This window comes from Anthonomus grandis, chromosome 13 (assembly GCF_022605725.1).
Source record: "Anthonomus grandis grandis chromosome 13, icAntGran1.3, whole genome shotgun sequence".
NCBI lineage: Eukaryota > Metazoa > Arthropoda > Insecta > Coleoptera > Curculionidae > Anthonomus > Anthonomus grandis.
The window spans coordinates 19433484-19460813 of record NC_065558.1 but is presented as its reverse complement, the minus strand read 5'-3'; the positions used below and the strand labels follow the sequence as shown (position 1 = coordinate 19460813).

The window sequence follows — 27330 nt, the reverse complement described above, 5'->3', positions numbered from 1 at the left end:
TTAATATCCTGCTGTTATAATCTTGAGTGTTTTGTTTATCCTTATTAATTTTAAGTTTCATGTTTTCTGTAATTAATCTTAAGTTTATAAACTTTTATGTATTTATTTTACATAATTATGTAGGTACTTGTGTTTTATGTTTATGTTTTGTGCAATACAGCAGTTCTTTTAAGATAAAAGTTTTAGGAACGAAATCGTCTCTTATGTTTTTCATACATTTTATTTTAAAAAAGGGATACGTGTTTATAAGAAACATTGTCATAAGTCGAAACAAAGTAACGAAAAACACTGTTTTGTATAAAGTTTTGGAAAATTGGCATCACCTTTTGCCAAAGAATTGCTAAATGTATAATTTTTATAAATGTTTGCTTATAGAATGCAATTTATTTAGTTAAAATATTAAAAAATTGTATTAAACTTTTTTTTAATGCCTCTCCTGAATAATTTGTTATTTTGACTTGAGTCGTTATTCTTTCGAATGAGCGATGTGTTTTCAATTTTAGTTGTGTTCTCGATCTTGCTGGCAACCGATCGGAGGCAGCTTTACATTATAACGATAACATGCCAGCCCTATACTTAGTGACGGCACTAAAATCGATATTGGGGAAATGCATAGCGAATCTAAAATGAATTGTCAACTTTGACAGATTGTCAGATTAGTTATTAAAAAATATCTAACCTAGAAATACACAAACTGAAAATAATAAACTTTTTACTTTCTAACTCACTTTTCCGGCCAAGTTTTATTACAGCAGATCTAACGATGCCCATAAAAGATGGTAGACCTAAGCCAGTGGATATTATGTTCGTAAGTACTCAATATATCGCTACCAACATACTAATGTAAAACTTTAAAACTTCCAAATATGGCTACTTTTTTTCATTTTTAGTCTGAAGAAGACCTTCCTTATGAAGAAGAGATCCTCAGGAATCCCTATTCAGTAAAGCATTGGCTTCGGTATATTGACCATAAGAAAAAAGCCCCAAAACATGGTGTCAATCTTATATACGAACGTGCCCTTAAAGAACTGCCCGGGTCATATAAATTATGGTATAATTACCTAAGGATAAGACGGCAACAAGTTAAAAACAGATGTATCACAGATCCAGGTTATGAGGAGGTTAATAACGCATTTGAAAGAGCTCTAGTTTTTATGCACAAAATGCCTAGGATTTGGATGGACTATTGCACCTTCTTAACTGATCAAAATAAGATAACTAGAACCAGGAAGGTGTTTGATAGGGCTCTTAGGGCACTGCCAGTGACACAACATCATCGAATTTGGCCTTTGTATTTGGTTTTTGTGAAAAAACATGACATTCATGAAACAGCTGTAAGAGTCTTTAGGAGGTACTTAAAACTATTTCCAGAATATGGTGAGGAGTATGTAGAGTTCCTTAATGATGTGGGGAGGTTGGATGAGGCAGCTATTATCTTAGCAAAACTGGTGAATGATGAAAATTTTGTGTCTCAAAATGGAAAGTCGAAACATCAGTTATGGAATGAGCTCTGTGCTTTGATATCTAATAATCCAGATAAGGTTCAGTCTTTAAATGTTGATGCTATTATAAGAGGTAAGTTAAATATATGGTTAACTTTAAGAAAGAAATTTTAAACAGCATACAAAGAGCTTTCTTCATTTTGTTTTGTTATGGGAAGAAGATATGCAGTACAAGACAAAATTATAGCAAAAATTAAACATTCCAATGATAACTGAAAAATGTAAAGTTAAATCTGGAAAAAATTACATGGAAGGTACTAATATTTTCCCTGCTCTCACTAAATTCATGTAAAACCAAGGTTGTATAAGGGCTTCAGTGATGATCTTGAAGATGTATTTGCTGCTGACAACTTTATTTATAGTATAATAATTATTCTTATGTCAAGCAATTAAAGTTTAACTATCATATAGTTAAGCATAGTAGCATACAAAAATATCAGCTGTTTTGCTGTTACAAATGCTATCTGAGAAAGTCACTTTTTTGCACAAGCATATTTGTGCTTAGGAGTTTGTCTTCGGGGAAACTCCAGCATTTATCTTATTTAGTCACTTTTTGTATTACAGAAATTTTTATTCTAGAAATCTCTATCCTTTTTAAAAACCAACATAAATTCATTGAGATAAATCCTGCATATCTGACACAGCAGCAAAATAATTTGTTTAAACTCATGAATAGTTTTGAATGTTTAAACTTGTGAATTCCTAAGAATTAAATTATTTTGTAAAATATTCAAGTTGTGACAATATGTTAATAATCCCTTTTAATTTGATAGTAAATAGAGAATTTTATTTGTAGTTGCACCAAAGATATAGGGTTCGCTAATACTATGAGATAATTGAAAAATTACAATCAATATACTATACTATGCAAATTAGGACTGAAAGTGCAAATCTTTGTTTTGAAAAATATGAATCATTTCAATTATAGATGTTTTGTAAATTGTATGATAAACCTTTGCACATACAGATGGAAACATTGAGGCGCACCACAAAACATAGAACTTAGATATTCAATATTTTCACTGTACATTTCTTGAATAAAGAATAAATTTTAAAAAATACCATGTCATGCATCTGGTATTGAAATCTTGAACATGATCTTATTGTACTTCTTGCTAGACTTGCTCTGTTTGATTGTTATCTTAATTTTTGTTATTTAGTCTTGGTAAAATCACCAATTATATTATGAGTTTTTTAAATTTTATTATTTTGTAATGAGGTTCATCTTTTACAAAAATGTATTTTATCTTTTCTCTCACATTTCCACTTTGAAAAAGTAATCACTTTTCTAGGAGATTATCGAGTTGTTTAATCACTTGCTGCCACATAGTATTACAAAATGTAATCATTTATTTTGCTTTTATCATATCTTTTTTACTCTTCTACTTTATATGCTTAGATGAAAAATGTACTATAAGGATTAAAGTATGCCCACTAAACCTTTAAGTAAGGGTACTCAACAGGATCAACATCCTTACCATCCTTTTAGTTTTTTATAGCATCTATGTACAGTGCATTCACTATGAAAGGAACAAATTTAAAATTTAATAAAAGATTTCTACACAGGGTGCCTCAAGTAGAAACTATGGCGACAACATTCATTTTTTCAAATCGAACTGTTATACAGGGAATTATGACATTTCACAATTCTATGATATATTCTGAATACTTTTTGTATACAAACCATATGCCTAAAGCCAGGGGCTTGTCAAATTTGACGTAATAGACTAATGACATATGATCATAAAAAATAAAAATTTATACAATATTCATTGCAACTGACATTTAATTTGTTGTCTATTTACTTTAATGCATTTTTGAAGTCGGTAAATATCTTCCGGTGACACATTTTCAATCACTTAGCGATTCAATTAATCTAATTTCTTGTCAAATTCTCTAGTTTAAATCATCAACATTATTTAGTCTATTCACATAAACTTTGGATTTTAAATAGCCCCATAAGAAAAAATCTGATGTGGTTATATCCAGTGACCTTGGTGGCCACTCAATTGGCTCATCTGTTGGAAAAGTTTCATCAAGAAATTGTCGAACGGCGGTGGCAAAGTAAGGCGGTGCCCCGTCTGTTGCACTGTATTACATTACTGACATGTTTTATGCATTATCTGAGAAAGTTCTGAAACTATAAAAACCTTTCTTTTGTCCAGTTTTTTGTTACTATATTGTTCAATTACTCATTCACTTGTTTTTCACTTTCCACAGTTCTAGATTAATATTTGAAGCAATTTCCTTAGACAAATCTTAATATATTTTGTACAATATACTTATTGACTTTGACTTAAGTAATATTTAGCTTTTATTACATTTTAGCACCTGCCATAACCTGAATTAGATTCTTTGTAAATTCTTTTAAGGCATGCTTTCCAAATTTCTGGTTATTTGTTGTGGTAACTGCTTGTATATTTTTAAAACAGCATCTGCAACTTTGTTCAGATTTTGGAAGGGTTGATGATCCTTCAAACGTCTTGCCAGTTCATCCCAAAGATGCTCAACAGGATTTAGATCCAGGCTATTAGCTGGCCATCTTAATATTAATATTGTGCTCTTGTAGGAAATTTTTCACGACCTTGGCTACATGTGGTCTGGCATTATCTTGCTGTAGAATGAACCCAGCGTCCATATTTTGGGCAAATGGAACGACATGAGGTTCGAATATTTCCTCTATGTAACGAACATCCCTTGAAGTCCCTTCCCGAAATACCACAGGGTCCGTGTGTCCTATCAAAGTTATACCAGCCCATACCATTATTGATCCACCACCAAATGGAACAATTACCTGCACACAGTCGTCCAAATATCGTTCACCGGGACGTCTCCATACACGAACACGCCCATCATTATTGCATAACATGAATCTTTTTTCATCTGTAAACATTACATTGGCCCACTGCTCTAAATTCCATTTGATATGCTCTTGACAAAAGTTTCTACGATTTGCTCGATGAGCTGGAGTTAATCTAGGGGCTCTAGCAGGCAGGTCGTCTGGTACGGAGTTGTCCTTCGTGAAGTCGGTTTCATATCGTTAGCTCCGAAATTCGCGTTCCCGAAGCTTCTATAACGCGATTTTGCAGTGTTCTAGCAGTAGCGGTGCGACTCCTAATTACCCAAAGTCGTAAAAAAGAATCTTCTCTCTGGGTTGTTGCCCTTTGTCGATTGGGATAAGGGGCTCTTCTTACTATGCCGTAAATTTGGTATAGCGAATCCAAGCTCTGGAAACCGCAGAATTTGGGCTAGACGACTTGAATACCCTACTTCGATCAATGCTACTGCTAGCAACTTGAAATTTGTTGAGGTATACCCTACGTATCCTCTTTTTACCCAATACATTCATTGTTAAAATTTAAAAAATTAAGACCTATCACGAAGTAAAGCAAAGTGAAACTAAATAATAATTTCATCATCTGAATGTTTTTTGTTTTTTATATAGCTAGAAGTAAAAAAAAGTAAACAAACCCGATATAGAATTAGTAGAGAGTACACACCAAAAGTTTCAATTGTGAAATATTGCTTGTTATAATAATAATTATCATTTAAAATAGTGTCTGCGTTTTCATTATGAGTAGTTTATTTAAAGTCGTTATTGTAGCGTTTTTACCATTCGATAAAGTGTGCATTAAAACAATGGATGCCATTGCCAATATAGTTACAGTATTTTTATTTTGGTAGTCCTAAGGTCAGATATGCAACCAGCAAGTACACAAATGTAGGTAAAGACTACCTGGTTGTTCAGAAGTTATAGACGAATAAAAAAATGGTATTTTTGCAAAACCATTCTGTGTTTTGGTTATAAAGGGTGATGCCTTCATAAATGATGGATTTTTTCGAACCTTCTGTATAATTTCGATTTGTGTTTAATATGTCCTTTCCCAATGAAAGATCCTGTATAGAAAAAAATTAAAAAAGCCTTTTTATTTTCTTATCTCGACCAAACCTGAAAAATATTAAAAACTTTTAGTTATCAGTAGCATAAGACTCCAATCTACCCTGCCATTTGCGACCTACCAGCAGATTATAAAAAAAACTCGTAATGTTTGTGCATAAATCATTTTCTGATTTAATTTTTTTAGCCAAGGTATTAAAATAGTTTCTAAGGGTTTAAACAGTTTTAAACTTTGAAGTTCTAAAGGTTAGGGCACAATTATGGTTTTAGTTATTTCCTAAATTTATGGATTTTTTCAACATTTCACCCAAAAGATTTAATTACATCGAGTTGGCTTTACCTATAGTCTAAAAACTGAAAATCTTTTGGAAGAAGAAGGCATATGCAGGGCAAGTTCCTGAGAAAATTCCAACTTTCGTTAATATTATCTTGCTATTAAATTTTTTTTTGTACAATCATGTTTATATCATTTAATCATATATTAATAAAACTAATATGTTATAAATACTGACTTCTAGGTGGTCTAAGAAGGTACACAGATCAACTGGGTCATCTCTGGAACTCCCTAGCAAACTACTATGTTCGTAGCGGTCTCTTTGATCGCGCTAGAGACGTTTATGAAGAAGCCATACAAACCGTCACCACTGTACGAGATTTTACGCAAGTTTTTGATGCTTATGCCCAGTTTGAAGAGCTAAGTCTGAGTAAAAGGATGGAGGAAATCTCGAAAATCTCTGAGCCATCCGATGACGACAATATTGATTTAGAATTGAGACTTGCTAGATTCGAGCATTTGATGGAAAGGAGATTATTACTGTTAAATTCCGTTTTGCTCAGACAAAATCCGCATAATGTACAGGAATGGCATAAACGAGTTCAACTGTATGATGGTAAGATCATTTTTTTTTGTTCAATTTTCATTCAATTAAACATTGGAGTTACTCTGCTGGTTTACAAAAATGAAAAGGATAAAACACGAATTATTATTATGTGCTGGTAAAATTATATTTGACTTTTTTAGTAAGAAAATTATAGTTAAATTCAATTTTTTTAGCTGCCTATTATCTGGAGTAATAGACCATTTGGTTCTTGGTAGCTAATATTATTATTTTAAGGCCATTTTTTCAGGCCCTACTGATTTTTTTTAGGTAAACCACATGAAATAATCAACACATATACTGAAGCGGTCCAAACAGTGCAACCTAAATTGGCCGTTGGGAAATTACATACTTTGTGGGTTGAATTTGCGAAATTTTATGAGAAAAATGGGCAAGTTGATGATGCAAGATTAATTTTTGAAAAGGCTATTGAAGTACAGTATATAAAAGTTGACGATCTTGCTTCCGTGTGGTGTGAATGGACTGAGATGGAGATTAGGTAATACAATATAGTTTATTATAGCCTCATTTGCTATTATTTTTATTATTCAGGGAGTAAAAGTAAAAGTAAAAGTTTTAACATTAAACATTACATTAAAAATAAATTTACCCACTTTTGCTAGCCGGGAGCATTCATACGATTTAGTAGTATAGAAATAACTGAATTTCCGCGTTAATGTTTACGTTTTCATATTTTGATTGTGTTTACAAAGTAACCGTAAGCCAAATGTTATTAGCCTTAACTTAAACTGTAAAAGAAAAACTCAGACACATTCCTAAAAACATAATAAAATAAATACTTATTTATTATAGAGGTTATTCAAGCAAGCAAGTATCTCAGATTTGCAGGCCTATCATGATGATACTTGTAAATTAGTTGAGTGAACAGATTGCCCAATCACTTCACCCGCACTGTTAGCTCTACTTAAATTTACTCTCTTAACAAAATTAATTATTGTTCAAGGGACTACATTTTAGATCAGTAAAAGAACTCACAAAGTGCAAATTGAGACTGAAAGGTGCGGCTTTTTGCAAACAGTGTGTGTCTATTTGAAGGGTACAGGGAAAAATCCAGATATGTCATTTCTTTTCACATTAGAGTAAATTGAATTTTAATGTTCAAAACCAATTATTTTTATTTCCAAAACGAATATAAACATGTAGTTTACATAAAACAGAAGTTAATAATATTATAAAGTATTATGACTATGGTTTTTTGGTTTAAAAAAACTAAATACGGCTTTATTGCAAAAAAATCTGCATCACTCAGGGTTTTGCAGGAAGAAAAGCAGCAATGTCACCTGAAACCGATAAAAACCAGCTGCTTTTATTTTTGAAATCAAAAAGAAGATTTAATTTTTTGGAATTTTTAATGTTTATTTATCAACATATTATTATAAAGTAAGTTATAGATGAGCCAGGTTTTGAAAAAATGTCACGGCTTTTGGACTGCAAAACCTCATGAGGCTCATTAGGTCGTTAAACTTAGCCTTTGGAATTGGTAATGAACCTGTAAAAAAATTACAAAAATTAATACATCTCATTTTTATTTAAAACTTTCTTATAACTTACCATCGTATACCGGAACGGGCAGCAAAAATTCTCGGCATCTTAAAGCTGAATTAGTCCGTTGTATGTTGAACGGTAGTAGATAAGGCGGCTATGATCAGATGATGCCACTATTTCCTTCAAAATCTGGATTTTAAATGGGCATTTTTGTAAATATATTGTGTCTAAAAATGATTTCCAATCCAGTATCATATTTTGTGACACACTCAGTACAACAAACGGCGATGGTTTCGAGCGGGAATGCCTAATGACTTCTTCGAACTCTTCCGGGACTTCAAAGGGGCTCTTCAAATCCTACAATCCTACATTTTTGTCACATTCCAAATAGGAGTGTCCTCTTATAGGGAATGTGATTTTTATTTCATTCAGATTATGAATTATGTTGTTTACTACAAAATGAATAAATCGAAAAATGGTAAAGTTTTTATTTTGTTCTCCGGCAGAGTCACAGAAGATTTGCAGTTCTTCAACATCGTCGTCTAAATAATTATTGATAAAATGGAGAAGAAAAGATGCAACTTCGTTTGATCCTTTTTTAGCCTCTCCTTCATGATAGGTATATAAAATAGATTGACCCGAAGAGAGGACATGTACATTAAAGGCGTACATAGACAATTGGCGTTCATAATACACGTCGTTAGTGGCAATTTTAGGAATTGAAATATTTTTTGCAAAATCAATGCAGATGGCTTCCTTTTAGTTGCTTTTTTTTGCAGCTTTTCTGGCCTTTTCCTTGAATAAAACACCTCAGCCTTTCTTTTATGCAACTCGTTCAAAACGGGTGATTCTCTAATTTCATCAGTACCAGTCAAACTTTTAAGTTTAATTTGAAATTCATCACACGTTGCGCATGTGTCACTTCTAGGATATCCAAAAGCAATATTGAATTCTTTATTAAAGATTGTTACTGTACATTTCATACGAGACTTTAGCATTTAGATGCTTTTCCTTAAAGAGGTTAAACATAATTTTGATTGTAAGTTCTTCTGGTAAATAGGTCTTTTTTGTATCTTTTAGACTATAGTCGCTCTGACGACCCTTAAAACTTTTAATGTGGTTACATACCAAACCTTTTGTTAAGTCGTCCAGCTTCCTATGAGTTGCACTATGCTTTCCACGTCTGTCCTTAGGAGCTGCACCACTTCGTTTGAGGCTTTCCTTTACATAATTTATTTTATTTTTTGTAATCCTATGAATGGAACAAAAAGCTTTGACACACACCGGAATATCACCATCTCGAACTCGATACGCATCATGGAAACTGGCAGTATTCTCATTTTGACGAGGTCTTTTATGCTGGACAGGTAAGACTGTAATTAAACCAGCTAAATAATAATTTTGCTCATCGTGAGAGCTCAGAGCATTAAAATGTCTCAATATTTCTGCTCAAAATGTCTCAATATTTCTCTTTGCGCCTCATTAAGTACCTCAAAGCAATTTAATCTTGAGCAATTACAAGGCTGTCCAGCTTCATGAGTGGATAACTTCAACATTTTAGAGACCTCTGACATCCGACCGGTTCTCTTTCTTTTTTTTTGAAGGCATAATTTTGTTCTCAACGGATTCCTTAGAATCACTATTAGCCATAATGCTTTATTATTAATCACATAGACAAACAAGAAGTCACACTTTTGCGGTTACAATAATACTGGCACGTTTTTTAAAAATGAATATTGCATCAGCCGGTTTGTTTGCATGACATCGCTGGTTTTTTCCCTGGACGTTTGGACTAAGCTGGTTTTTATTCGGTACGCTATATTTTAGATACTAATTTACGCAAGACTACGGTGGTTGTTTCCCGGTTTTAGTACTCTAAAATAAGCGTCTTCATTCGAAGAATTCAATGGCGCCTCTACCGAGATTTTCAATAAAAAGTGACATATCTGGTTTTTTGCCTGTACCCTTCATTTGTTCTATTTAAGAATCCGAAAAAAACATTTTGTCACATGTTCAGGAATTTTTGCAAATCAAAAAGATTATCAAAAAATCGTTTTTCTCGTAAACCACTAACGGTAGGCCGTTCATTTTTTGATATGTGGTAGTTTATTAAATTCTGCACAAAAAAGATCTTAATATTTTTTTTTTGCTACACCGCGTAGTTTCATTTTAATGTGAAAGTATTTTTTTACAGTTGCTATTACTGGCGCATACAATTTTTTTTAATCCCCTCTCGATCTTTTGGGTTATTCAAAAAGTTCGTAGTTGGTTATCCAACCATTATCTCGGGCGCCACCCTTAAGTTTAATGTGGATGAGGGACCACGGCCTATTGGGTAGCCTTTAAACAGTGGAGAAAGTAATCCAGGTCTTCTGTGTGAGTAAAACAATAGGCAACATTGCAACAAAATCACATGTAGTCATCCCCAAACTTAACATGTCATCTCTCTGCTAATAATTCTTAATAAACCTTACATATGGCCAAATTCAATACGGTACGGTGCGGAAAAAGAAGAGGAGGGATGCAATGAAGAGAAGACATGTCCGTAAGCAAAATGTAAAAGCGGTACGGTTAATTATGGCAGTGAACAAACAGATTGGATACAGCCCAGAGAAAATAAAGCATGAAACGGTCGGTATTAATCTAAATGGTTAACGTTAAATCACCCACAGGATATAGCGGTCTAATATATGGAAAGTAAATGCGGTCGCTCGTGACCTTGGCCAATTCTGTTTGTAATGACGGTAGACGCGGTCTTAATTATGTAGGTAGAAGATGGCAATGTTCTTAAGTCGGTAATAACGGGATAATATCCAATGCAGGGTGTACTTTGTAACGGTCCGACACGCAGCCCTCTGCACTTACCTAAGGAATAGACAGCGTGACCCCGTAACGGTCCGGCACGCGACACCGTGTATCCTGTGGATATTAGGAATGAATAATGAGATAATGTCCAATGCAGGATGCTACCTCGTAACCAGCACTTTATTAAAGAATAAAGAACACAGTGTTACCCTATAAAGGGTCCGGCACGTAACACCGCGTATCCTGTGGACATCAGGAATAGGAAAAAAACAGGATTTGCTTTCCTTCTTACCTTTTGAACTTACATGCTGGCAACGGCGGAGTAAAGGAGCTGGCGGCGGCGGAGCGATGTACCGTACTATGGGCTTATCTCGGTCAGTTATTGCTGGCGCTTCGGTGGGTTTTCTCGAGTGATAGCGGTCTGCGGAACGCTGTTCTGCTAATTTAGGCGCCTATCTTTTTGTTTCTGGTCGCATCGAAGTGCTACGGACTTTCTGAAGGACTCTGGACTTTCTGGATGGCTGGAGAGACGGGACTTGACTATGCAGCATCAGAAAGGATGATATATTTATAATGTAGGTAGTGGGCTGCGATTGGTCGCGTGACCTAGGCATAGACCACGCACCTGCCAAGTGAAATTTGTGAGATCCGTTCAAAGCGGTCGGGACGAGAAGTGAACGGAGAATCAAGCTTTTATGTTTCGATGGGTTTTATTATTGAATGTTGGTCTTTTGTAGAAGTTCAATCGTTGTTAAATGTTATTATATTGTATTTAAAAGTGGATTGATTGTATGGTTGTCGAGTGTAAAAACCATACAATAAAGGGACCAAAAGGCGAAGCCTGCGTGAAATTCTGAGGACTAAGATGTTTAGAAAATCCCCTTGCAGGGTCTATTTTCACGCCACTTTGGTATTGTCGGATTTCTAAATGTTCAAGTGCCCGTACTCGCTCGTTGAATTTTATGTGTTTCCCGATAATAAACTCCTCGATAGTTTCATGCGGATATCAACGTTCCGCAGGTAAAACGGAGCATTGGTAATCAGCCTCAACATTTTGTTTTGAAAAATTTCGAGTCTCTTACGAGTTGTCCTTAAGATTTTAGTTAGAACACAAGATCTATAAAGTAGTTTCCGTCTGATCACCTGCTTGTAGAGGAGGAACTTATTATCGAGTGACATCTTGCTGTTTCTACTCAGCAACGGGTACAATTGTTGAACAAGGCCGTCACATTGATTAATTTGCCTTTTTACGTGGCCAAGAAAAAGATTTCTATCGTCAAATGTGACTCCAAGGTACCTTATTTCGTTGTTCCAGGGGATTCTGTGCCAAGCACCACCAAGTTGGGAATGTCGCGATCACGTTTCTTAGTAACAAGGATGGCTTCCGTTTTGTTTTCATTGATTTTAATGTTCCGTTTTTCTGCCCAGTCACCGAGTTTATTAATGTGGCTTTGGATATATGCCGTTTTTGGTCCAGGTATTTACAGGATGGCGAGTATGCAAGTATCGTCGACAAAAAGTGCTAAGCTAGAGTAGTGATCATTCTTTGGGATATCTGCCTGGTAGATATTAAAGAGAGTTAGTGAAAGGGGGGGACCGTGCGATACCCCCGCTCTCATTTTTTGGAACGGCAGTATTTTATTAATGATTCATGGTAAGTTCTCGATTTTTAAGATAAGATTGTGTAAACTTGTTTAAACAAGGAGACACCCCAAATTTTTTCAACTTATAAATAAGACCACCATGCCACACCCTATCGAACGCTTTTTCGATATCGAGTGTGATCATGGCGGTCGAGTATTTAATATTGAAAGAGTCAACTAAGCTCTGTTTCAATCTCGCCAGCTGTATTTCTGTAGATAGGACTTTTATAAAACCACACTGTTCCACCCTGATAATTTTTTTCTTATTTTATTAATATATTTATTAATTTTTATCTTTTTTAAAGTTTCTAATTCTTCCTTTAGCCTGCTAAGCACCACTTTTTCGAGTATTTTACCTATTGAGGAAAGCAAGCTAATAGGGCGAGAATTTCCTGGTTTTGAGTGATTTTTTCCCGGTTTTGGTATTACTACCACTATGGCTTTTTTCCATGTGTCTGGACTGCCCACTGCTGCCAGTGCATCGCGTTATAAAGAGGACGGACATGCGCGGTAATCTTAACAGTAGTGGTGGTACGGACAAAAAACGGTGCCGAGGTATTAAACGCGATGATAAATTAATTAACGCGGTCGCGCATTTATTAACAGTAGAAACTTTCCTAAATTTTCTAGGCAAAGCTTAGTTGTCAATATGAATGTTGAAAATTATTAATTAAATTTGGAAAAAGAACCGAGTAATTCTATAGATAAATAAGAGAATTAATTACAAATAATTTAGTAACTTCGTTACAGTCTGTAGGAGGAGCTAGCACAGCAGGTGGCAGAGGGAAGCCCAGCTCCTTCTGTTAATCCCCACGGCCTCAGTCAGTTGTCACTTTATTAATTCAAGAATCTTGTTAACACGTTCGGTACCAGCGTGGCATATATGCGACACATCGGTTCTTGCTTTTGAGCCCGGCTTCGCAAATGTGTGGCATGACTGCCTTATCAGTTTTTGCTATTGCTATTTTGTTATTGGTATTGCACTATTTTTGAAGCAAAAAACAGATTTAATAGGTTATAGAACAATGAAATAACTGCAAAATGTTCTTGGTCTGAACATAATAACATTTGTTAGTCCATGAGAAGCAGTTGAATTTGGCAGTTCAGTGTTGGAAGTATTAAAGCAAATTGAATAGGTTTATATATTTTTTTAAATATTAAAATTACACTTATTTACCGTAAGTAGATAGATATGCGGTATGATAATATATTGTTTAACTGCATATTTTTCCTTAGAATATATTTTTTGCGTTTACAAGATGTCAACCCTACGTAAGAAATCCACAATGAAGAAAAGGCGTGTTATATATTCAAGTGAAGAAGATATAACTGAAATTACAAATAAATCAAATGAAAACTATAGCTTTACGGACTATGAGGATAGGAGCAGCTCATCAAGCTGCAGTAAAAGTGAAAATTTTAAAGACAATTCAAATAATACTAACGGCGGCAGTAGTATCAATGTTTCAGAAAGTAATTCACAGTGGACAGAAGTAGATGCAGATCCAGCATTACACGATTTTATCGGCATAGAAGGATTAAAAGTGAATTTATTTCCAACGTACAACTTCCATAGTACAACTTTAAATAATTTTTTATTATTGTTTGATAATAATTTATTTGAAAAAATTGTGGAATGGACAAACACCCACGCTAAAATATTATTAGATACAGCAAATATTTCAAGTTAATCCAATTTAAAGAATTGGAAAAACGTTACGGTAGATAAGATGAAGAAATTTTTAGGTTTGTGTATTTTAATAGGCAATATTCGTATGCCTAATCTCAAGGCGTATTGAAGTAATGATATTCTGTACTATCACCCTATATTTGGACAAACTATGTGCAGAAATAGGTTTGAATGTATACTTCGTTGCCTGAGATTTTATGATGAAACATCAAATAAAACCAGTCGCCTTTATAAAATATCTGAGGTGTTAGATCATCTGATCACAAATATTGAAAACGTTATCCTGGAGAAAACTTATCTTTAGATGAAGCTTTACTATTATGGCGAGCCCGTTTACTATTTAGACAATATATTCCGCAAAAAAAATTTGGAATAAAAATCTATGAATTGTGTACTCCTGATGGTTTCGTCTTGAATTTTTTTATATATTGTGGAAAAGAGACGGTTAGTTATGGAAATGGTCATGCTTATAGTGTTGTGTATAAGTTGTTACAAAATTATTTGGGAAAAGGGCACACAGTTTACATGGACAACTATTATAACAGTGTGTAATTAGCCGCTTCGCTTTATAGAGACCAGACACACGTTGTCGGAACTCTTAGGAAAAATCGAAAAGGTAATCCAAAATGTATTGCCAAAAATCTAAAAAAAGGAGAATCTGTTTTTGCTAGGAACAATAATATATTGGTGCAAAAATGAAAAAAACAAGATGTCTTAACAATATCCACTAAACATAATGCTTCATTCAAAGAGGTTAAGTCTAAAAATGGGAAATTAGTAAATAAGCCTTCTACTATTGTAGATTATAATTGCAATATGTTGGGTGTAGATAGATCAGACCAAATGATCTCCTACTATTCTTCTCCTCGGAAGACGTTACGATGGTATATCAAATTATTTTTTCATGTAATGGATATTTCAATTTGGAATGCTTTCTTCTTACATAACAGAACTCATTCCAGTAAAATGAATTACTTAGAGTTTAGAAATGATCTTGCCAAAAAATTACTGAATGCTGATAACATAATAAATGTGCTTCCATTTAATAACAAAACATCAGAAACAAAACATTTTCCTAAAAAACTGGATAAAAGAATAAGATGCCGAGTATGTAGCATACTAAAAAGCTGCGGAAAGAAACTTTTTATTCCTGCGGAATTTGTAAGACAAATAATGGATTACCCATTGGCCTATGTGTTGATGAATGTTTTCAAATTTTTCATGAAAAATAATAAATTATATCTTTTGGATTTGAAATTTTGTTTTTTTATTTAACCATTACTATATAAATACATTCCTTTCACTAAATACATATAATATGTGGTCCTTTAGATATCCCTAGACCAGCGTCGCAAACATACGTCAGGTTGAAAAATAGCTTATTTTGCTTTATTACAATGCTATAAATATAATATTAAAAAATCCGATGCCATTTAAAGTCATTTCATAAGAAAAATTTCGATGGCCTGTGGAACAAGATTTTCTTCTCAAGCTGCGGTAGCGAACGTGTTTAATCACTACCGAAGTGTGCAAAATTAAGAAATTGCATATGTAATAATTTTTAAACTGCCATTTTAGCAGTAAGTTATTTTTCGCTGTTATGTAGTTCAAAAGTAATTAACAAGCAGCTGCGATCCAATAAGTTTTGCCTAGTTCAAAAAATAACGAGCGTCATGAACAAAGGTTTTGATAGTTGAAAACAACACATACCATGAAAAGTTATGCACATGTATGCTATTCTCTTTTTTAAATCAGCTACAAAAAACTGATAATTCAACATTACTCCGAAAAATATAAAAGACGGTTCATGAAGTTATTTGGAGAAACCTGGATAGAGGAAGCTTACAATTAAAAAAAGTGATTATTGTATAAGATTGAAATAAATATAAAATTACAATTTGATCGCATTACAATATATATCAATGTGTGTAAAACATGCAGAAAATGGCGGGAGTAGATCAAATCAAATCAAATATGCTTTATTTTCACATAAAACATAAATAATTTTGTTGACAAAGCTGACTTAAACATAGAGTAAACAAACATACAATAAAAGAAACAAATATGAACACAAAAAATAAATTGATCAATAAAAATAAAATATCAGAATTTATAAAACATTTAAATATCACATAAAAAAGCATAATAAAAACCTTTAAAATAGTAGTAACTAATATTGATCAAAATCTGTGTCATAATTATTATTCATGCAATACTCTAAAAAACGCCTTAAATCAACTTTTTTTGCACCAAATCTGAACCGCCCACAAATAAGTACCTAAAGTAAGTCCTACAAGTAAGTCAATAAAGTCAAAGTCAAATAAACTTAAAAATAGTCAAAGAATTATTCTTCTATAGTAGCCTTTTACAACTAACATCTTTCTTACCTCTCTCCTAAATAACTTATAAGAAACTGTCTTACGTAGAGGCCGTGGAAGATGGTTAAATATTTTTTTACTTTCGTAAAAAATTGATTTTTGGGTTAAGAAAGTTGTAGGAATTGCTAAATTTATATAATATGAGGACCGAATATTATTAACATTTTCCGATTGGGTAACTATAGAATACTTCTTATGCATTAAGCAAACAGTCTCCAGTATAAATAAAAATTAAAAAGTCAAGATTTTCTGGATAATAAACTGAGCTTTGCAAGACTCATGATACTTAAGAAGGCATCAATGTCTTAGGGCACGTTTTTGCAGCACAAACACGGAGATAAATAGATTTGCGGATGTTTGCCCCCCAAAAACAAATCCCATAGCGTAAGTGTGATTCGACCATTGAAAAATAGGCGTCTTTAGCTACTAATATACCTAGATTACTTCTAATTGTTCGTATAGCAAAACATCCAAAAGCCAACTTACAACAGAGCTGCTCAATGTGATCTTCGAACTTTAATCTACTGTCAATAAGTATATCTAAGAATTTATTAAAGTTATTAATCAAAAGGATTTGCGAACCCAAAGAAAGATCTAAAATACATTTAAAATATTGGTTTTTGAAACATTAAATCATAATAAGTTTCTGTCACACCATCTTTTAATACCAGCTAGATCCTCGTTTACCATTCCTCGGAGGATAGTTGTATCTTTATTATCCATGTATCTTTTTTACAGTCCATGCTTCACTGCAGATGGTAAGTCATTTGCATAGATCAAAAATAGTAGAGGACCATTAACAGAGCCCTACAGCACACCTGCTGTGACACTTAACAACTTTTCTGATTCAGAACCAGAAAAACGAACCCTTTGACACTTGTCAGATAAAAATGATTTTAACACTTCAAAATCGGACATGGGTGTATAATCATAAAAGTTATAAAACATTTTCTAGCCAGTAATAAGCATATTTGGTTTTTACAAATAATTTCTTATATGCGTGTACAATTTTGCCACATAAGATTTTTAGTATAAGTTATAATTCCAAAGATATAGTAATTTAAAAGTGACCAAAAAAAAAGGCAGTTAGATACTTATGTTCCGCTGGGTTAAGAGATTCTTATAAACCTCTCTTTATATCTCAAAAAATCCTAACTCTTTTTATCTTAGAAACAGCTACTCTTATTCATAAATGTCCTAAACCTCTCTCTAACACTGGTCATATGACTCGCCAGGTTAACGATTTTCCCTTACCAATCCCTACATCCTCCCTCACGAAGAACTCACTTATATACCTCAGCAAAAAAATTTACAACCATGTTCCTCTATGTATCAGACAAATTTTAGAAGTTAAGAGATTCAAAAAGGAATTAAAATCACTTTTATTATCCAGAGCATATTATAGCCTTGACGATTTTTTTAATGATACCTTTTAACCTGTGCTCTGACATCATTTTAGTGTTTTAGTTTTGTTTCCTGTTAAATAATGTAATTTACTTCTTCTAAATTCTGTTTTATTGACAGCTTTACTTATTTTTTAATGAAATTTATCAAAAAGATGCTTTTTTTTCTCAATCTGTTTTGTTATGATTAATTTTGGTAATGTGTGTAAATTTTATGGTAAAGTGTTTTAGAAGTTATGTTTGTTTGAAATTTAAAGTGAATTTGGAATTTTTTAGTTTTTAGGATGCTTGTACACAAGATTTTGTTGTCTTACGTAATATAGCACATTTTCTTCTTTCTTTCACTTTGACAAATAACTTTTGACAATTTAAAATATTCATTTCAGAAACGAAAATTATGAAGAAGCTCTTAAACTAATGCACCGAGCCACAGTACTGCCTGCAAGAAAAGTAGCCTACCATGACGAGTCGGAAACAGTACAGTCTCGCCTTTATAAATCATTAAAAGTGTGGTCCATGTATGCCGATTTAGAAGAAAGTTTCGGCACCTTTAAATCCTGCAAAGCCGTCTACGATCGGATCATAGACCTCAAAATCGCCACGCCGCAAATAATTATAAATTACGGCGTGTTTTTGGAGGAAAACAACTATTTCGAAGAAGCATTCCGGGCATACGAGAAGGGTATATCGCTGTTTAAATGGCCGAACGTTTATGACATATGGAATACTTATTTATCGAAATTCCTCAAACGTTATGGAGGAACAAAACTGGAGAGGTCAAGAGATTTGTTCGAGCAGTGTTTAGAGAAATGCCCGCCGCAATTTGCTAAACATTTGTACTTGCTTTATGCCAAGTTGGAAGAGGAACACGGGATGGCTAGGCACGCAATGGCAGTGTATGAAAGAGCTACAAAGGCCGTAAGTTATTTTATTTTTGCAAATTTATCTAGGGTACTTGGGCTATTTTTCTTCGACCTATTTTATAAGGAATATAAACTTTTGAATTATTCGCAAATAATATTTTCTGAATGCACCTATAACACTCTCCGGTTACTTTTTTTAATTCTTCCTAATCAGTTATAATATTGATCGATAAATAGAAACATGCAACAACAAATAGATTGTTTGTGTCGAAATAGTACTTGGCGTCTTTCTATCTAAAGTAGTTGTTTATGAAGGTGCTGGCCTCTTTATTTGCAGAAATTTTTAGTTCTCCAAATGCAGTTTTTAGGTTAGGAAACCTAAAGAAGCCGCTTGGTCGATAGATCTGGTAAATAAGAAGGGTTTTAAAGCGTAACTCGTAGATTTAGCCATGACAACCGCCTGTGGTACGGCGCATTGTGTTAATGAAACAGATTTTTTTCTGCAAATGTGGCTTCCTTTTGTCGAGTAATGGTAGTATGCTTTTGTAATGATATTTCCTGTTTGAAAATATTTAATGAAAATAACTCCATGGCTATTCCAATAAACAGTTGCCATCACTTTCCCAGCCGAAAAAACAGTTTTTGTTTTTTTTTGAAGCCGATTTCTTGTTCGCAGTCTACTCTTTTACTATTTTTGTTTTGGGCGTATAATAAATAGCATTTACGATAATAAATTGAGTCTAAAAGACTGAATTATTGAAATGCTAATTTTATAGACGTTTTTGGTAGGAGCTTGATTTAATATGTTACAAACACCTTCTTTGTATACGTAAAAACCAAAAGTTTTAGCACAAGCTCATATTTGGAATATATTTTAAGAGGTGGCAGTTCACCGCCTTACACGGCAACGTCAGACCTAATTTCAAATATAATAAGTTGGAAACTATAAAAACAAGAATTACCAATCCAAAACAGCCACTAACACAACCGGGACAGAAATCCAAGACGTGTACATTATTACACACAACATATAATAAACTATAATTAACTAAAAAGTAAATAAAGTAAATAGATGCAACAACAGAACTAAACAACCACACGTTTAAACAAAGTGTCAATACCACTCGGCTAATCGGGTTTGATGAAAGATAAACGATGTTAGGTGAACTTTGAAGAGACCTTCAAAATTGTCCAATTTTGGACACCCTGTTCAAGAAAATTACAATAATTATAATAACAAATAAATAAAATTCAAAACCCTGGTATAGAACTATATTTATATAATAAATCGACATAAATTCTCTTATGTTTGCTTTAAAACTTGAGAAACCAAAATTTTTAAATTTATTACAAAACAAATTGATACGACTTTCGACGCAAAAATAGATACGTCGAAACACACTTGTTTGATGTTTTTGTACATTTAAAAGGGTATTTTCACGTGAGTGGAAATTAAAACTTAAACGCTCTCTAAGGGACTCAGATGTTCCACTAGAGAAGATTCCGTGGAGACGCATACGAAATGTACTGTCTTTCAATCCTGCATATTCCGCCACTTTAGTGGTAACTTGTATCTGACGTGACCAGGGGGCCCTTAAATTGTAATTAAAACCGAATACAAAAATTCTGCAAGCGTTGTAATTCTTTTTAATGTTGCTTCCGGGGCTGGCCCATACACAAAATTACAATATCTAGTATGAGACAGAACCAGGGTTTTACTTAACCTTTCTAAACTAGTCCGAGCAAATCTTCACTTTCGTACAGGTTGCGCAATTACATATACAGGGTGGCCCATCGAAAACAGTCCAGCAGGATTTGGGACCCTTTTTTAAAAAAGTTTAAAAGATTCTCGGACCCGTCGATTTTTTATTTTACGGGGACAATTTTTTTTTAATACTTTCAACCCCTTGGCGGGGGTTGCAACTTGACTTTTCGCAGTATGACAGCTTGTCAAAGATTTTGAAACAATATCATTATTTAATACTTTTAGCGCTAGTTTTTAGAGGTTATTGATTTACAAAACAAAAACGCTCGGATCCGTCGATTTTTGATTTTAGAAAAACGATTTTTTGTTTAAATTTTTAACTTCAATCCCTTAGCGGGGGTGACATTCACGTTTACAGTTTTGTGAAATAAGGTCTGAACTTATTTCAAATAATCCCAACTATCTTTTAAATGTTTGCTTCTCAGACGAATGTTAATTTTTTCTCAATGGCACTGTCAATCGTCATAATTGTCGGTTCTGGTCCGACACGAATCCAAGGATCTACCATGAGGTTCATACTCAACATCCTCAAAAATTAAACGTTTGCGTTGGTATTTTTGGTGATCAAATTTTTCTCACATTTTTCTTACCGGGAAATTTAAATACGTACGTACCATACGTACTACCTTTTGGAGAATGTCGTTAAGAACAAAATCCGATCTTTCAGCAAGACGAGGCTCCTCCCCATTATGTATTATCAGTACGGCAGTTTCTGAATGAACCGTTTCCTGGTAGATGGATTGGGAGAAGGGGTGCGATCGAATGGCCCGCGAGATCACCCGATTTATCTCCTCTTGAATTTTTTTTGTGGGGACATCTGAAATCGAAAATTTATACCACCCAACCTGAATCGTTAGAAGAATGCCCTTTCAAAAGATGTATCACAACACACGCCCCTTCCCATTTAAAAAATACGGGTGAATGTCTTTCCCCGCTAAGAGGTTGGAGTTGTGGGCTTAAAAATTTAAAGAAAAAAACGTTTTTTAAAAATCAAAAATCGACGGGTGCGAGTGTTTTTGTTTTGTAAATCAAGAACATCTAAAAACTAGCGCTAAACGTATTAAACAATGGTATTTTTTCAAAATCTTTGACTGTCGTACTGCGAAAACTCAAGTTCAAACTAGAATAAAAAGACCTTTAAAATAAGCTATCACTTGACCCTCACTCCTATTTAAGATTTTGAGGGTGGTTGCAACCCCCGCCAAGGGGTTGATGTTAAGAGGTTAAAAGTATTAAAAAAAATTGTCCTTCTAAAATCAAAAATCGACGGGTCTGAGCATTTTTTAAAAAAGGGTCCCAAACCTTGTTGGACTGTTTTCGATGGGCCACCCCGTATGTCCTCTGAAGGACCCTTGCTAACTGGCTAGCAAATCGTAAATTAGAATCAGAATAATGCCGAGATTCTTACACACTCACGAAATTGGAGTTTGAGATACATGAATAGCCAAATTATTCGATGCGCACTTATGATCAGGACCAAAATATATTACGACTGACTTGGACCCAACCCAACCCAACCCAATATTTTTAGAATAATGAATAATAATTATGAATATTCAGCTACTCTAAACACAAACACCGAGTCAATCGAAGAACAGCTTCATACACATTTCCTTTAGAAAAACTGGTTTAGATCTGGGTGACATCCGCGTATATAGAGTCCGTATCATACGCTAAATAACAAATAACAAATCCTAAAGAACTCATCTTCGCACAGAAGTTTGTGATCTATGATGTCGAATGCCTTGCTGTAATCAAGCACAGCCATTGCTGTAGTATCAGGTACTTTATATACATATATCATCTAGGAAGCATAACAAAATAAAGATTGATTGAGTATGAATGAAGTGAGAGTAGTGCTTGAGATAAGTAATCAGTTGCAGCCTTCTCCTGATAATTTTAGATTTTTCTTCCTATAATAAACAATATCCACACTAGACTAACAAAAACCATCCGAATCCAATTTTTTTTTATTACCGTTTTTCTAAGACATAGCAACATGATACAATATATGAATGAATTTATTTACTACACGTTAAAATACTGTTATTGGGCCTGAGTTTAGAATGTTTATATTACTTCAATATAATTCAAAATCCCTTTTAATAATATTGATGGGACTACATATATCACTTATCTTTTCAATAAGAATCAAATGTAAGATACGCATAAACATTCGATGTGAATTTTCAGTTCTCGTGAATATAAGATTCTACATACTTAACATAAATGACTATTTTTTAATAAATTAAATCTTTTTTTAATATTAATTATAAAGTTAATGCCAGATTTAGTTGGGTTCGTCTGATGTGGGTGTGCTGGTAGGGCGTAAATTAATTTTTCCAGGATCTTAGAACACACACAGAAAACGTTACTAGCTTATTATTTTTGGGCAAAGGAATCACCACAGTTGATTTCCACTGATTAGGGAATTGGCCATACAGAATTCATTCATTAAAAAGATGTGTAAGAAAAGGGATTATAACTGGGCAACGGAGTTTATTCATTTGGTTTAGACCCAGAGGCATTTGATTTTATAGTAGATATTGCGTTTAGAACATCAATGTTTAAACAATGTGCAGACTGAAAACTGATTGTCTAATTTATTTATACAGTCGTCACTGATACCTATCGCTAAAGCATCAACAGATTCTATGATTTTTTTTATATCTTCGGGATTTCTTAAATGATTTGGTATTGTTATATTTGGTATGTTTATATTTATCATAAATATTAACATCATCTAAAATTTTCCATGTACCTATATAATTATTATTACTACTACTATTATTTCCCGCTTCGAATTTTAAATAGACCTTTTTCTCTTATCGGGCAGCATTTGTAAAATAGTTCCTGATTTCTTTATAAGACTGCTAATCCTCTTTTTTTTGTTCGCTTATATTTATAATAATGATTATTAAACCATGCTGGTGCCTTTGGCTTTGGTACACATACTTTTTGAATAAGTACGTGGCAATTAAATAACGTCAACATTTTGGCTGTGATAAAACTGTGCTTTTTCATGTCCCAGTATGTTTATATTTATCAAATACAAGTTCAGTGCTTCAAGATTAAAATATTTAAAATTCCAAATACAAGATATTTTGGTATCTTAGCTATCTCTGCTAGATATCCTATACAAAAGATTACACGATATAAGCTGATGGTCTGTTAACTCCTGCATATCAAGATGTTTAACGTCACTGTACATCACATTGACATTCGACAGAATAATTCAATCCAGCAACGTACAATTAGTTATAGAAAGGCGCGTTGGATTGTTCATAACTTGCGAGAGAGTATATGATTTAAGAAAGATCAAGGCCACTAGTAGAACTATTACAAGCTAAGAAATCGACGTTCAAATCGCCTATACACACTAACTCATCACACAGAGGAATAACTGCAGCAATAGTCTGTTCAAATGCCACCTTTCTTTAAATTCAAAATTGAGTTTTCGTTCAGACAAAACCCATGATGGAAACCTTTGCTTATTTCTAGTTTTCTATTTAAATAAAAGAACCATGAATTGAATATATTAGAATAAACATTTGCTGCTTTGGATTGAGCGCAACATCTACACAGGGGGTATAGGGGATATTTTGTTGATAAACATGCTTAGTATCATGTTGCCAGTGATTACTTAATTTTAACAGAAGAAAATAAGTGATATAATAAATTATTATAATTAGCAGAAACTGAATTGCATTCTTTATTATAAAGCAAAAGAAAGAGTGGAATTCGTTTAATAACCAAAACTATTTTGTATTATATTTACACCAAATAATTATATTATATATTTGGTGTAATTATATTATATTAATTATAATTAATATTTTTAATTTGGATTCTTTAAATCACAAATTTCCACACATAGCGGCAACGCTGTAGATTTCGCGCAGAAATATTCTCGCGATAAAGGTATTTGTCAACTGCGCGTTTTTTAATTTTGGATGGTGCACCTTTCGTACAGTATTAGTATTAAAAGGATGTTTTGAGTGGTTTCAGTACCTTTTTTAAATTAATATTAAAACTAAAAACACGTGTAATTAAGTATATTATTAAAATCCAGCAAATTTATTGCTTATTAGAATCCGAAATGTCACGAAAATAATGTGTGCAAAAATGACGTTAGCCAGCAACCATATCGAGAAGGCAGTATATGTCGTTTGCCAGCAACATATTTATAGTGTGCGCCCATTGTTATTTAATGAATATAATGCCCGTATCTCCTGGAATTCCAAAGGAGTTTTAATAATGCCACTGAATAACTAAATCGGTTTATAGCGGGAATAAACCTCAACAAACTAAGGTTTTAATTGAAAGGTTAACTTCCAAAGGATTTGAATTAAACTTTTTTCTGTAGTATATAATAAATATCTAAACGGATTTGAAATGGTTGCAAACATACCTATACAAACGAAAGTTGTTTTTTAGTTAAAACTTATCAAGTTAGATGTTATAAACGGCTATAACTGCCAAAGGATATGGATAATATATAGGAGGATTTATATTTTTTAACATCTAACAATTCAATAATTTTTTACGAAAAAACTTTTGTTTGTAGTTTTGCAACCATCTCAAATGCGTTTAGATATTTATTATACAGGGTGTCCTGGTTCATGTGGGAAATCTCTCGGATTCAGGTAGAACATCGAAAAATAATACCGAACGTTCCTATAAAAAAAATTCCTACAGGCCTTCTTTACGAAGATACAGCCTCCTAAAGGACGCTGCTGGAAATTGGTTTTTCATAAATTACTTTTAAACTACCCGGTAAAATTTAATAAAAATTTTAGGTGATGAACACTATTAGGGACCTCTTAAAATGACATCCTTAAAATACATTTAGGTAAAACCCTAGGCTAAAAAAAAGGTACTCTTGTTCATTATCGATAAAATGAACCGTTTTGGAGAAAAAAAAATAAACGAGCCAATGTTTTTTTTTTTTTAAATGAGATAAGTACGCTAGTTATTTAAAGAACAAAGAAATTTCGATGTAAGTCATTTAATTTAAAATAATACGTGTTCCTAAAAATATAGTGGTGTCCTAAAAAATACTTTTACAAAATAATAAAAAAACCTATGATGAGTGTATGTTTTTAAATTAGAAAAAACAACGTACAAAAAAACGCCAAAAACTAAATATGTAAACAAAAGTTAAATTCTTCAATACGAGCAATAGACAATTAATTATTAAAAACTTCATAAGTAGGTTTGACGTGGGCGCCGTGAACTCTTAACACATTCGCGGGCACGACGAATCGAGGACTGCTGCACTCGCCACAATAACCCAAGATTGTTTTTTATATTATCACAATGAAATGTAATTCTTTGGAGCAGTTCTTCCCGAGTATCGACTGGGGTGGAATACACCAAGGTTTTGAGGTGACCCTTTAGATAAAAATCTAATGGCGTTAGATCGGGAGACCGAGGAGGCCAAGCAACAGGTCCTCCTCTACCTATCCAACGGTTTTCAAAAGTATTATTTAAGTGGTGTCTTACAGCAAGGCTAAAATGGGGTGGGGCTCCATCATGCATAAAATACATATCTTGGCGGGTTACAAGGGGCAAATCTTCTAATAAATCTGGAAGATTGTTCTGGAGGAACTCCAAATAAAGTTCTCCGTTTAAACGTGGTGGCAGTTCAAATGGCCCAATAAAAAAATTGTCAATAGTTCCTGCCCAGATATTAAAATTTATTGATTCGAATTGATGTTGATGATGAGAAATAATGGTATCACGGGGATTTTCATCAGCCCATACATGCGAGTTATGTAAGTTTTCAATTCCATTTTTGGTAAACCCTGCTTCATCCGTAAAAAGAATCGTGCTGATAAAGTTAGGGTTATTTCGCTGCTGATCTAACAGCCAGTTTGCGCAGTGTATTCTAGGAGCAAAATCTCTAGGCAGTAGTTCATGCACTTTTTGTAAGTGATATGGGTACAACAGTTGTTCTTGAAGTACCATATGTACAATTGTTTTGGACGAATGAAGCTGAGCGGCTAATTTTCGAGTACTGGTTGTAGGAGTGTCAGCTACAGCGTCTAAAATATTTTCTTCCAATTGCCCTGTACGTGCTGTTCTCCTCCGACCACCATTATTCTTTTTTTTTCAAAACATCCTAAAATTGCATTAAGGAAATTTAATAGTATTACCTCATTAAGTGGAAAACAGAAACCTACCAGTTTCCCTTAGACGTTGATCAACACGTTGAAATGTTTTCTGATCCGGAATTATGCGATTGGGAAATCTTTCTTCGTACAATCTTTTTGCTTCCAATGCATTGCAAGACGCCAGACCATACATAAGATGCATATCTGCATAATCAATAAAAGTAGACTCTATATTTTGACGTAATTTAAATTAAAAGTTACCAAAAAATACAAAAATTAAAAAATATTATCAAATAAAGGATGAATATGTTGTCAAAGATTAGGTTTAAATGAGAGGTATTTGCTAAATTTGGAGTATAGCAACGTTTGTAACAATAATGCGTTCAAAAATTTTTTGTAAAAGTATTTTTTAGGACACCACTGTATTTTTAGGAACATGTATTTTTTAAAAATTAAATGACTTACATCGAAATTTTCTGGCCTTTGAATAACTGGCGTACTTATCTCATTTAAAAAAAATAAAAAAAAAACATTGGCTCGTTTATTTTTTTTTTCTCCAAAACGGTTCATTTTATCGATTATGAACAAGAGTCCTTTTTTTTAGCCTAGGGTTCAAGGTATCCAAATTTATTCTTTTTAGACTTTAACATACAGGGTGTTCAAAATATACGCATTAAAGTGTACACCCTAGTCCGCCCCTGGTAAAGTAAACGAGGTAAATGTATTTTAAGGATGCCATTTTAAGAGGTGCCTAATAGTGTTCATCACCTAAAATTTTTATTAAATTCTACCGGGTAGTTTAAAAGTAATTTATGAAAAACCAATTTCCAGCAGCCCCCTTAGGAGGCTGTATTTTTGTAAAGAAGGCCTGTAGGAATTTTTT

The 27330-nt window shown here is 33.4% G+C and overlaps 1 protein-coding gene across 2 annotated transcripts in view; it reads left to right on the top strand.

Moving 5' to 3' along the window:
* The first annotated feature begins 590 nt into the window (after window positions 1–590).
* Window positions 591–27330, top strand: part of LOC126743716 (pre-mRNA-splicing factor syf1 homolog) — a 34770-nt gene continuing 8030 nt past the window's right edge. Inside the window, exons 1-5 of one of the 2 annotated variants that reach the window (XM_050450929.1) lie at window positions 591–808; window positions 891–1575; window positions 5919–6290; window positions 6549–6777; window positions 18090–18621. In XM_050450929.1, coding sequence (XP_050306886.1) covers window positions 764–808; window positions 891–1575; window positions 5919–6290; window positions 6549–6777; window positions 18090–18621 — 1863 coding nt within the window. In that variant the 5' untranslated portion in view covers window positions 591–763. The remainder of the gene's footprint in view (window positions 809–890; window positions 1576–5918; window positions 6291–6548; window positions 6778–18089; window positions 18622–27330) is intronic. The other variant, XM_050450930.1, reaches the window with a different exon arrangement.